The sequence below is a fragment of the Triturus cristatus genome, chromosome 6, assembly GCF_964204655.1.
Source record: "Triturus cristatus chromosome 6, aTriCri1.1, whole genome shotgun sequence".
In the NCBI taxonomy this organism is placed as follows: domain Eukaryota; kingdom Metazoa; phylum Chordata; class Amphibia; order Caudata; family Salamandridae; genus Triturus; species Triturus cristatus.
The window spans coordinates 1,793,920,235-1,793,933,583 of NC_140589.1; the positions used below are offsets into that span (position 1 = coordinate 1,793,920,235).

Here is a 13,349-nt window from a genome sequence, read left to right on the forward strand (position 1 = left end):
CCGTCCCAAAACCTAGAGTCAGCATCAACATCTTTTTCTGACAAGGAAACAACGATTTGAGTGTCATCAGTATAAGAAGTGAGTTGAAATTCGAACTGTCTGATCAGATCAGCCAGATTAGACACATAAACATTAAATAAAGTTGGGCTTAATGAAGAGCCCTACGGCATCCCACAAGGATGTGAGAAGGGATCCGAGTTGTTTTCATTTAGTGACACATATTGTTTACGCCTGACCAAGTAGGATTTTAACCATGTCAGAGCTTCCCCTTCAATTCCGATGTCAAATTGTCGACCGTCCAGCATCTCATGATTCACCGTATCAACATTGGCTGACAGGTCGTGTGGAATGAGGGCTGCTTTACCTCTCTGATCCAGAGTCTCTCTGATTTCTTCTGTCTCTTTGATCAAGCCATCTCCGTGCTATGCCCACTTCTGAATCCATATTGAGTGGGGTCCAACCAATTATTGTATGAATGTGGCAAGCGGAAAGTTCATTATTGTTTCCACAATTTTAGTGGGTAGAGGTATTCTTGAGATGGGCCGATAGTTGTAGGACTAAGCAAAGGTTTCTTTTGAACGGGCAATCTCGGCACCACCTTCCATTAGGAAGGAAACACACCACTGGTAAACATATGGTGGAAGATAGTTGTGAGAGATTAGGCAATTATTTATGGTTCCTGCTTGGTCACCGAAGGTGGGTAGGGATCCAGGAGAGAGCCGGATTTAGTGGATTTCAAAATATAGGTAACCTGCTCTATGGTTGGATCATTGAATTTACAGAAGAAGGTGGTGTCAGCATGCTTAGGGAGAACTGGTAGTGCTGTCCGAGCAGGGACTTTGATGGAAGAAAACCTGTTGTATATTTCTTTAACTTTATTTTGAAAGAAGCCTGCCAAGTTGCTACAGAAGTCTTACTAAGATTGGCTGTCTCTGCTTCTATAGTTGCAAGTTTCTTTACCGTAAGCAAAGGTTCTTTAACTGAATTATTGGCGGACTCGATTTTTGTGTAAAGTAGGAAGACTTCTCTCTCACTATCAATGCTTCGAAGGGCGCGTATTAATGCTTATATCTGATCTTTTCTAAATCAAGATACTCTTTCCTCTAGATACTTTCTTGCCTACTGCATTTTTGTTTTAGGTTTCTAAGGCCCTCGATAAACGAAGGAGCTAAGGGAAGGTGTCTCTTGCTAATGGAGGCCTTTGCTGGGGCTATAGACTTGACGGCTGAGGATAGCCACGAAACATAGTGGCCTATGTTGCATCGAGGTCCTCAGATATTAAGGGCAAGAAAGCTGTCAGTGCCTGATTCAATTTTTCGGGATGTATATTATGCCAAGGATGCCAAAGCAATTCCTTGGGAGTGTTCTACCATGTTGAAGGGGTTGCGCTAGAAACAGCTCAAATCTCACTGCTAGGTGGTCTGTCCAGAGTAATGGTAAAGTTGAGATAACTAATATAGAAGAATTGTTGATAAATATAGCATCAAGATAGTACCCAGCAGAAAGAGTGGATCTTAGAATTATCTGGGAAAGATCAAGACTGGCTGTCATTTCAAGAAAAATATTTGTGTCATTATCAGTAGGATCCACCAGAAAGAAATTAAAGTCTCCCAGCAAGGTAAGGTCTGGTGTACTAGCAGAACATTCCAAGATAGTGCTGAGGTCCTGGAAAAAGATTTGCCTAGGGCCAGGTGACCCATTAAAGGAATTACAGTTAGTAAGCTCAATACTGAAGGAGTCTCACAATGTGTGAGTTGAACAGGAAGAAAAGCAGCTTTAATGTGGGATCGATAAATGATTGCTAGCTTGGGGGTGTCGTGGTGACAAAATCTGGGCCAGAAGACTGGTTGGCCCAGGTTACTGTTATGAACAAGATGTCTAGCGCTTGGGACTCAATCAAGTCAGCAACTTCGAGCTTATGCTTGATCAGGGATCCAGCATTAATTAAGGCCCAACACCATTTATTAGAACTAGAGGTCTGAGTAGTGCCAAGGGAGGAATTGTCCTGAAGGTACCTCTTCCTCCCACTCCCCTCCTTAGCTATATGAAGCTTACAGTCCTTACAAGAGAACATGGAGCAAGCAGACCTAGAGTTTACGTCTAAGTGTATGCTGCCTGTGCCCTTACCTAAGACATTGTGGGCTAAAAGTTCATTTCTGGTATAAAAGAATCTGGGAGTACAATCTGAAACAGAACCAGCAGGGGGATGGACCTTAGGCACAATCCGGGCACGGATGGGCGAAGAAGGGCTTGCCTTTGGCGCTGTTTCTTTGTTAAAATATCCTGCCATGGAAGGGGGCGTAGCAGTAGTTCTGTATCGGCAAATAAACAGGTGGGTCAAAGGTATTACATTTAGTGATAACTTTCAATTTGGAGCAGGTAGTGGAGGGGAGCTGAATTTGGTCTATAGAAATTCTAATTTAAAACTCTCTTCAATGGTAAAGTTGGATTTTAAGTTGTAATTCTAAAAATTCCACTTTTAAAAAGTTGACATTGTCATGTCCCAATCATTTGGTGCCTGCAGCCTGTATACTGGGTCACATGACTATGTGTAGCTGGCAGTTGGTCTTTGTGCATTACTCCCAGATAGCAAGAGAAAGGATGTTGTAAAGGTGGGCTATCTCTGTCAGGATGAGGGAAAGGATTGATATCCTACCACACTTGCACATCACAAAGACTCTGCCTTAGCACACCCACAAGGTATTTCACACTACTCTTCTGTGCCTCTAGACAAGCTGGGTCGAGGGTAGGGAGGATAGAAAATCCAGTCACCGCCGTAGGGGAGGACTCTAGAAGCGTCTCCACTTCAAAGTGGGCAACAGGTATAAGTAGTTGACCCTCAGACTCAATTCTTCAGTACACATCTGGAGCTGTGGAAGACTCAGGAGAAGGATAGCTGTGCTGTTCTGCTTCAAGAAGGATTGCCCTGATGCCCTGCAACTCAGTGGCCCTGCAGAAGGACTGGGCCAGTATTTTGAACCCAGGGCAACCAGCATGACTACAAGGGCTAGTTGGATGGCCTCCTGATCAGAACCTCTGGTACAGAAAAGTCTCCATTCATCCAGACCTCTGCCCCTGGACCCAGCTGTGGTCTCTACCAGAATTGATGTAGTGTAACTCAAACCTGACGCAGCTCTTCGCAGCACCTCATCGGTACAGTTGCAGCTTGATGCAGCCATGATGCAAGCCTGTACTGCTGCTATCTGAGCTTATGGGAACTGCTGCTGCACTGTGCTTCCTCAACGTAGACCTCGCATTGCTCCTCTGGATTGCTGCTGTGCAGCACAATGCTCCATTACCAGAATTTAAGGTTCATTTCCCAGCTGGACTAACTTGGTCCCTGTATCTGGCCCGTGCTCTATTATGAGCGGCCTGAATTTGCTTTGTGCTGCTAAGCACTATTTTTCCCTAAACCTCTAAAGTTGCATATCTCTGGTTCTTCTGATTGTATTTTTGTTCTTTTGCTGTCAAATTCTTTATTACATTTTAATCTATTTGTCTACATTAGTGTGAAATTAGTTTGTGTTGTGTTTTTACTTTATTACTGTTTGTGTGCTGCATAAATACTTTACACATTGCCTGTAAGTTAAGCCTGACTGCTTTTGTGCCAAGCTACGAGAGGATTAACACAGGTGAATTTACGGTTTGATTTAGGTGTGAAAGGTAAACTCCTCTCTGCTGGCAGAGTTCATAGAGTTTTTGTTACTCTGCGCTGCGCTTGGAGTGTGAAGTGTGGCAAAAACTGTCCCACCGCTGCATAGCGGAGTTTACCGGCACAGGCTGGCCCTCACCCTTCACACTGACACAGACCCCAGAAGTCCTGCTGTTCAGAAGAGCAAGACACACATGGCTGCAGGTGGCGTAGATCAACTTGACTTGGAGCTGTGCCACTACCATGAGCTGCACAGCCTCACACGTCACCCCAAGTACAAAATGGTGGAGGTGTGGCAGTTTTTTGACACAGTGGGCTATGCCACTACAGGTCGTGCTGCCACTTCATCCACATTGCCGAGGAAAGGCACCAGGCCGAGCCAGCCTCTCCTTCCCGCGGAGACTTCAGCAGCACCCAGCAGAGAGGCTACGGCTAGCCTCTGTGCCTCCAGCCTCAGCTTCTACGGCTTCCCCACCATGGCCTGGGCTGGGTGCGAACCAGCCCAGCCTCACATGCTGCCGCCCCTGCTGTCGCAGCTCTATAGAAAGGAGCTGCAACTTCTCTCTGCCAACAATGCCTTCGGCTTCTTGGCAGGTCACCATGAGCTGGGCAACCTGATCACCCCGCTAGCTGTATTCCCAGCCTCAGCTTCTCCGGCTTCCCCACAGCAGCACAGGCAGGGCCCGAGCTGGCTTAGCCACACACACTGCTGCAGCTCTACTCAGAGGAGCTGCAGCTGCTCTCGGCAAACAATGCTTTTGGCTTCTCTGAGGTCCATCCAGAACCAGAAACAGAACCTTTACAACCAGCAGTACCAGCACCAACAGGGCCCTGGGGGCATCCCTCCGCTGCAGGATGAACATAAATAAGTAAGTGCACCAACTTTGAGTTCTACATTTTTCTAATTGCAATTATAACAGGAGAATGGCTACTCTTATTCCGCCCGCTGGCGGAACTCCGCTTAGCGTGGCGGAGATTTTGGGTCACTTGGCAGAGTTCTGCATAGCAGAACTTCGCAAACTCCACCAAGGCCTAGTTTGCTCATGTTTCACCCTGAAGAAAATCCCCCCCCCCAACCAGTAACCCAATTTCCTAAGGCCCGTAAGGGCAGGCCGAGAGAACAATGAACCCCCCCGCCTCCCTTCCACATCACTATCTCCACAATAAATATGTATCAATTGAATAGATGTTTATTAGCAAATGTAATTGTCTTACCCAAGTTCAGATTGGAATTTATTATGCAGTGAGTCAACAAGATTTCTTGTTCTGATTATAAATCTAGTAATTCTTGTCAAAGAAGACTGCTTTTTACACGGGATTACAGTACTGGCTATCGGTTGCTCTATGATAATTTTCTTAGATTTAGAGGGGCAGATTTACAATGGAAGTGACTCAGTGCCAAACACAAGCCATTTGGCTGCACCGTCCTGAGTCACTTTCACAGCACAGGGATGCGACATATTTACTACAATCTCTGTGCTTCCCCCTGCGCTGGCGCACAAACTGCTGCCATGTGCCGGTGCAGGACCCCTTGCACATTGGGGCAAGGATGGCTGCGTCGTGGGGAGATTGCTTTTGTTCAGGAAGGGTTTCCTTCCTGCACAAAGACAATCTGAAATGCGGCTTTTCAACTTCTATGTGTGCTGCAATAGCACACATAAAAGTTGAAAAACGTCACTGTTTCAATGATTGTTTATGTGCAGGAAGGAAACCCTTTCTGAACAAAAAACAATCATTAGAGGTTCTGCAGCACACATAGAAAGAGGAAAAGAAAATGAGGAGAAATTACTACATTTCTCCTCACTGCGCCTCCCTAAGCCTCTCCTGCAGTGGCGTAGCATTCACACGCATTTCCAGATTTACGATTCCTCGTCATTCTGGAAATGTGTCTTGTACCATGGGTGTTGCGTGGTAACATCCACAGCAACACCCATGGAACACCCCTTTCACGCAAAGTGCTGCGTGCAAAGGGGCCATATTTACAAGGACAAGAAAAGTCACGCAGGGTGGCTATTCCCGTCCTTGTAAATATGGAGCAGGAAAATGCACCACCGGTACGACACAAAAGGTGACGTACCAGTGGCACAAGGGGCTTGTAAATCTGCACCAGAGGGCCAGTGGTGGAGCTCTTCTCTGCTCATAGGCCTGCAGCTGGTGCAATGAAACATCGGCAAACCTAATACCAAGTATGCAAGATTTCAATCCACTTCATGCCTCTTCAATCCACCACCAGACACTCCCTGTTCTTTTATCTCACTCTTGCAGAATCCTGCTTTCTACCTTTGCAAAGTTTTTTCCATCTTTCTCTTCTTGTGTCTTTCTGGCTTGCGTTTTTTTCCATCTACCGCTTTCAGTAAATGTTCGACACGGAAACATAAGTGGCGGTGGCTCCCACCCCATCAACCTGCTCCAATTAAGCACTGGCACTGTCAAGCCAAATCTTGTGCACACTTTTTATTAGTCTGGTTCAACATACACCTCTTCCACAGACAAGCCTCGAGTGGTTCTCTGTTAGGCTTTTAATGAATCAGAAACACCAATGATAAATGGTGTGCTGTTCCATAATAATATGCACTGACATACACAGAGTTCTCCCTGTGTTCTGAAACTGTGTGCCTTAAACACTATTATATGCAGTGCTTAATTTGAGCTAGTGGTTTCAGGTGCTCAGCACTGGCACTTCAACATCTGCACTTATGACAGCCTGACACATGGTGGTGTTGTTTGTGTAATTTGGAGATGAGAACAACACCAGTAGTTTATTAATTCAATATACAAAACGACTAATACATGCTGCTCAAGCCCTTATTTTAGCTTTGGAGATCTGGAATAGTCTGAATTAGCACACCTGTAGGAGTGTGATGGTTAATAGTTGTGTTGTTACAGGCACTGGCGGCACTGGCGGGGACAGTGAGTGGTGCAAGCTGCAGTGGCATCTTGATGAGGTCCCTGGCAATTTTTCTTTAAAACAAATTAACTATGTGTATTTTTGTATTGTATTATTGTGAGTTTTTAAAGCAATACAGAATATAGTGCCAATATTAACTGCTGAAAACATTGAAATACTAAGCACACGTTCATAGTCAATCTGGCTTACATTTATTTCTGAGGAAAGAACAGATCAAAGTTACTCCAATAGAGAAGCAAATAAAGTGCACAAGGTTTGCATACCTGGGTGTAATTTCCAACCATCTTATCTGGGTTTATTGCACCAGTGCCATACTTGAAATTCTTGTTCTCGTTGAACCAGGCTTGAATAATATGCTCCCACGGCTGCGGTTTTGTTGACTTATATAAGTTCTCCCCACATGCGGTAGCTGAAACATGACACGTTAATAAAAACACGTACAGTTACCTCAACTACCACTACCAATGTACATTTTACATTCAAAATTTGATGTAATTGATGTAAACAATGCATTGCTCAATGTAGGTAGAAAAATAGATTTTCCAGCAAAATGGGGCCGGCCATATAGGGCTGAAACAGGAACCAGTAGAAATGGCATTCATAAGTCACAGCCTGTGCCTTCTTGCAATTACCTGAAAGCTTGGATTGTATTCATAGAATGGGTCTGAGTGGATTATACCATTTCTATCAACTTCAAAGGGTACTCGATAGGGCCTCTTTTAACAGTTTACAATTAATAAGTCAGGCCGTTACAGGGGCCCATGTTCACTGGTCACTTCGCTTTTTCAAGGCCCTGCTTTATTGCTGCAAGGTCTATTTATGGATACTGCCTGTTCCTAGCATCTAACATGGCTTAAAGCATTAGACACTGGCTTGTCAGCAAAGAACGACATTTTTGACCCAGGCTCCACGGAGACATCTGACATACCTGCAATTAATGGAGTCAATTGAATTGCACATTTTCTCATCTTAGGTATTAAAATCCTCCAGTGCCTATATGCAGGCTGCTTCATCAGCCATTAGCATCTTTGGTGGGTGTGGTTCTTAGGGGACTTGTTACACATCAACACCCATGAGAATCAGCTGTGCAAAGGTGGCTTCTGTAACCATCTCTGTTTGTTGAAACCATTGACTTAGGTACAGAAGCAGAATTTGATGGAATACAGAGCAAAGTAGTTTCAAAAGTCAGCTCCGTGACCAATACAATATATTATTGCATCTTATTTTAAAGCTGACATTGCGCCATCTGGCTCAATAATACAGAAATATCCTTGTACCTCATGTTTGTATTTCATCCTCAAATGTGGCGCTGTCTCTTTCCAATGAGCCTACTCAGCCAGTGAAGAGATTATGGACCAGTGGACTTCTCTGATTTTATGGGTCCCAAGTTGCCTAATAAAACAACTCCTCTTTATGAGATCAAACATTTTCGGACTTCTTTGTCTTGCTACTTTTATGTTTCCCTGCTTTTTTGGGATCTCTCACTCGACATTAAAATATAAAAGATCCACCTATTTTCATTCGCTGTCCCCAGCATCCTGTGTGCACTTCACTGCAAGCATGAAGGGTCCGGTACATAAAACCACGGACATTTCCTAAAGGACAGTGTTAATCTCAAGGAACTGTATATTTTCGATTTCTTGATTTCCCTGATTTAATTTTCTTTCTAACAGTGCATGAATGAAAACACCAGATGCTTGGTTTCTGGAGGATAGCAGGTCTCTCTCTCTCTCAACCAATTGTAGAGCCAGTAATTCAAGACAGTGTATCCATTCCTTAAATCTCTAGATGGATTTGACATATCAGTGTTACAGGAATTCTCTATTTTAAGGATTTCTGATTCAGTTGTATACATTAGCTCTTTTTTTCCCCAAGTGCCTAGGATATAGCTTGCCTTCCAACCACCTAGGCTTCCCACAGTGTTAACCCTTAATTAAATGTACCCAACTTTTCAGCAAAGTTCTGATCAGACCCCTTCTGTATTTTATTAAGTTATCCTCTTAATTTTGAGTTTATATGGATTTATAAAACACCTCTCCCTCAGGGCCCACCATAAACGGGGTGAAGTAAACCAGGCGGAGGTCAGAAGAAGAACTCAGGATGAAGGGGTTTGGCAAGTAATCAGGCCTACTCTCACCTGATGGAGCATGATTATTTGAGAATAATTCTTCTTGATCAAGTCTACTCATTAAGTGTGTTTTAATAAACATATCTAACAGTGTAGAATATTATTAATGTGGGAGTTTCTAAAGTGCAACGTGAAAACGTGCAAGAAAAGACAGGACACATTTAGTAATCAAACGCTGTAATGAAAAGCATGCAGAAGGGTTGAAAACTAGTGTTTTGAGAAATAATTATGAAACGAACGAGAAACTTAATGAATGTACTAAGTGTCTTACAAGTAGAATTGTTGAAAATCTGATAATGAAAAATGCTTAAAGTAAAAAGTGTTTGATTATGTTTTCTCTTGCATATTAAGAAAGTGAAAACCTATAATTCAAAAACTAGACTATACTTATGAGTTTAAATAAAATGATGATTTCAGTATATCGTTTTCTTGTGCATTTTCTCTATTTTCTTATACATTATTAATGAGAGTGTTTTTTATTCTTAGAAAAACTACGATATTATGATTTCTTTGCGAAGGTTAGTGTTATTTTCTTTTTGTAACGTAGGCCTCAGAGGGAATGTAGTTTGTCATTCATTATTTCCAAAAACTGTTGATTTATTAGCTTTAGTTGTACACATCATATCCATAGAGTTTCCTTCCTATGGTTAGAGTATGTCTCTCTATGAATTAAAGCCAATGTGGAAGGGAGCGTGCGTATATTGAGACGTTTCAATTGTTTCCTACTTCCAAGGTGGCTTGACATCTTGCAGTTGAACAAAAGACTATTTTGTAGACGTTCAGGATGAATTAGGATGGGGGGCGTGGCTAGGCGCCCAGCGAACATGGCGGCGTTGGCGTGAAACTCCCCGGACTGGCGGGGCGGAAACACGCTCAGAAGGCATTACACGGGAAGCTGCTCAGAGAAATCCCTGTCAGAGAAGATACTTACAAGGATGTGAGCTTTTCTGCTGCTTTTTGGAACAATAGATGACCGCATTTCAAGGTATACGCCCAACTTCAAAACCGCGCTATTACGGCCGCCATTTTGTTTACCTGAAGCGCTTTGCGAGCGCTTACTTTTCATAACAAGTGGCGAAAATGGACTTCCTCTAAAGAGTGCCCCAGACATTATTGCACAGCATAGTATCAACACCTCCCTCCAGTAGGGATGCATAGCGATGCAGCAACCCAGTTTCACCTCCCCTTTTGACATGTTCTGAAGAGATGCGGTTGCGGTCGCCATTTTGTGGAATACCAATGCGCTTAATATGATGATCATCTGAGCACTTACAAAGAGCGCACCTGCTTCATGTGCTTTTCACTCTGCTTAAGGTTTCATTGAGGCACATCTCTTACATTCACTACTTCCCTGCCTCTGCGTCATGTTTTAAGAGCTATATTACCTACTGGCAGTCGCCAGTAGGTAGTTATAGTTAGGACCTATTTTCCATAGGAAATCCGCAACATTCTATTCTATTCCCAATAAGTCTGGCGCCGGTTGACGAATCTTCTCGAAATTTTCCAAACTTTTGGCCAGCCCCAGTCCGCTCCTATCCTGAAAGTCTCAGGGTGATTCATCAAGCGGGGGCCGAGAAAAAAGGGGGTCCCAAAACGCGTTTTCCCCATGCATTTTCCCATAGGACCTTTAGCCGCAGCTACAGCCCGAACTGCTGAACGGAATTACACCAAATTTGGCAGTTCAGACTCGTGCCTTTTGCTTAAATGGTGTTAATCTGTTGAGTAGTTCCTGAGAAAATTACAGTTAAAAGTACATATATCTCTATGGCCTCGGAGGATCCGTGCACCCTATGCGCACTGTGAGCGCACCCTGCATGCACCCTCCCAATCACGCGCTGCATGCTAATTGGCTGTCAAGTGGTTGTCAACATTTGAAACCAGGAACTGTTGGCAGCCATTTTGTGCCTCAGTTGAAGCGAGGCTGAAGAAGTCTGTGGAATAAGTGTTTAAAACATATAAAGGGGGCAGGGTAGAAATACTCTGACCCTCTAGACCTGCTTAGGGGGTCCCACACTTGAGATGTTATCAGTGATGTCATGAGTGATGTCACTGACCATGTCATCAGTGATGTAATATGTGACGTCATCAGCAGTGGATTGCGGGCGCGCGAGTTATAGTTAGCTGAACTAACTATAACGGGGGAATTTCAATGGTTTTGTACGAGGGAAATGTCCAGCTAACTATAACACCCCTGAAACCTATGGTTTTTTCAGTGAATATATATTTAATATGAGGATGAAGACGCACCAAGAAGTATAAAATTCCACTTTGCAAAAGCGGCTATTGTGGTTCTTGATGTAAAGAGTCTCCAATTACCTCCTGGACTGTAATATACCTAATAATTCATCTTGGAAACATCGTTTTGTCTTTACTTTTAAGCTGACCCTATTTCTTCAACTGCTAGCTCTTGCACCATTAAGTTTTGAACCCGCCTTCAAGTCTTTCTCTATTTCACTCACCCTATGAGTGGATGGACAGAACAAAGGGGTCTCTCTTTATTGCATCAAAGTCAAAATGCGTTTTTGTCAAGAACTCAACGGTTTTCTCAGAGCTCTCCAAACTGGAAAATTCAGGATTTCTGGATATAGAAAGCAGCAACATAAGAATGGACTCCACACTACCAACACCAGGGAAGTCAAACGTTAAACGCTTGAAAAAGGATCCCCCTTCACCATCCAAACAGGCTTCTCCTGTTTCTTTGGAGCTCTTACTACAGGAAATAAGAGCCCTCAGACCCTTGGTTGAAGAAACCAACTCCAAACTGCAAATCCTTTCAGATAATTGGTCATAGCTTGATACGAGACTCACAGTAGTAGAGCAAAATGTTTCCTCCTTTAATGACACCACCAAGAGTGTTACTTTCTTACACTCTCAAGTTTCCACACTCCATAAGCATGTCAAAGACCTTGAAAATTGTAATAGGAGATACAATATGCACATTTCTGGCCTGGCAGAAGGGGCTGAAGGTACGGACTCCATTACTTTCTTCAAGTCCTTCCTTCCCAAGATTCTACATTTGCCGGAAGACACCACACTAAATATACAACGCGCCCACAGACTGGGTCGTGTTTCCACCAATGCTTCATTTCCACAACGACCAAGAGGAATTATCCTTTACTTTCTGGAGTGATTTGTTGAAAGTGCTGGCAGCCGCTAAAGCCATTCAACAAATATCTTGGTCTGATTCCACATTATTCTTTGCACAAGATTATTCAAAAGTTACTGCAGCCAGAAGTAAAGCCTTCCTCGACATGAGACCCGACCTCCGCTCCTGGGAGCCAGAAACGGTCTTTTTCATCCATGTATATTTAAAGTCACTTATAACAACAGAACAACAACATATGAAAGTCCAGTACGTTTGCAAAGTTTCATCAACTAGCACAAGACGGATCAAATTTATTCTTTAAGATCTTCCTCTTCACACATTACTTGACTGTCCTAATATTTATATATAAGATGCCATTTTGTCTTTGAATGCAGGTTTTATGCGGTTACTTACCTTTAATACATTTACAGTTCAGTGTTATCTTTGATAATCCTAGTTTATGTTACTTGGTGTTGTTCTTCTCATGTTCATCGCTCAATCTATAAACTAGTTTTAAATATTCTACTTTTTGCTTCCACAGTTTTGTTTACGTTATGGCATGATCCTCCCCCAGTTCAGTCCAGTCCTCATTAGACGTCTCGTCTGTTCCAAGTGGATCCACCCATCCCCACATCCATGTTCCCTTTTTGCAGGTATGTTATTCGTTTTGTCTTTTGGTTTTTTTTTTGCCTTGCATTTTCTTACTCTTCTCTATTTTGGTGTCTTCTTCATTTCTATCTCTTCTCACTCTCTCATTCTCACATCTCTACTTGTCACTCCAACTCTAAATATCATTGTCTCTCTATCCTTTTACCAGTTCTCTACTTTACTTATCTTCTTTTGTACTGCTATACTCGACTTTCACTCCCGGCTTCAGCTATCTGATTTTTCCATTTTATTCTGTCATGGGATTGAATCAACCATTCACTTCCTTCTATTTTCCTTTTACATTATCTATTGTTGTGTTCATGAATTGGATTTTTGCTTGGTATTCCCAGATCAATTTGATTTTGATAATTTATGTCATTAAAACTGATTTCATGGAACGTTAGGGGATTAAACTCTCCCATCAAATGAGTTTTAACTCATTTAGGTAAATTACATGCGGATATAGTATTTTTGCAAGAAACCCATCTTACAGATGTCAAATCATTACAATTAAAGAGAGGTTGGGTAGGGGAAGTTTTCTTCTCTCAGGGAGATGGTAAACGTAATGGAGTAATGATACTGTGTCGTAAATCACTTCCAATTACACTCATGTCGCAGGAGCCAGATGATGATGGTAGATTGCTCAATGTTAAATTGTCACTAAGGGGTGTTCCAGTCTCTTTCCTCAATGTCTATGCCCCTACGTGTGGCGAACCCTCTTTTTGGGTTACAATGGCCAAGCAAATTATCCATTGCATTGAAGATAATTTTATATTAGCTGGTGACTGTAATCAGATTTTTGACCCATTTATTGACAGGAATTCCAAATTTTCTTTTGTCCCCAATAAACCTCATAAATCTTTTGTTCATACTATAGTTCAGCATAAACTTCTTGATGTTTGGGGTCTATGCAATTCGTCCACTAGAG

At 42.8% G+C, this 13,349-nt stretch overlaps 1 protein-coding gene across 1 annotated transcript in view; it reads right to left on the bottom strand.

The window, feature by feature from the left end:
- The window catches only part of LOC146822017 (cysteine-rich venom protein helothermine-like), a 111,825-nt gene that overhangs the window by 46,132 nt on the left and 52,344 nt on the right, over positions 1-13,349 (bottom strand). The window contains exon 5 of the mRNA XM_085613118.1: positions 6,824-6,969. Within this exon, the coding sequence (XP_085469244.1) occupies positions 6,824-6,969 (146 nt within the window). The remainder of the gene's footprint in view (positions 1-6,823; positions 6,970-13,349) is intronic.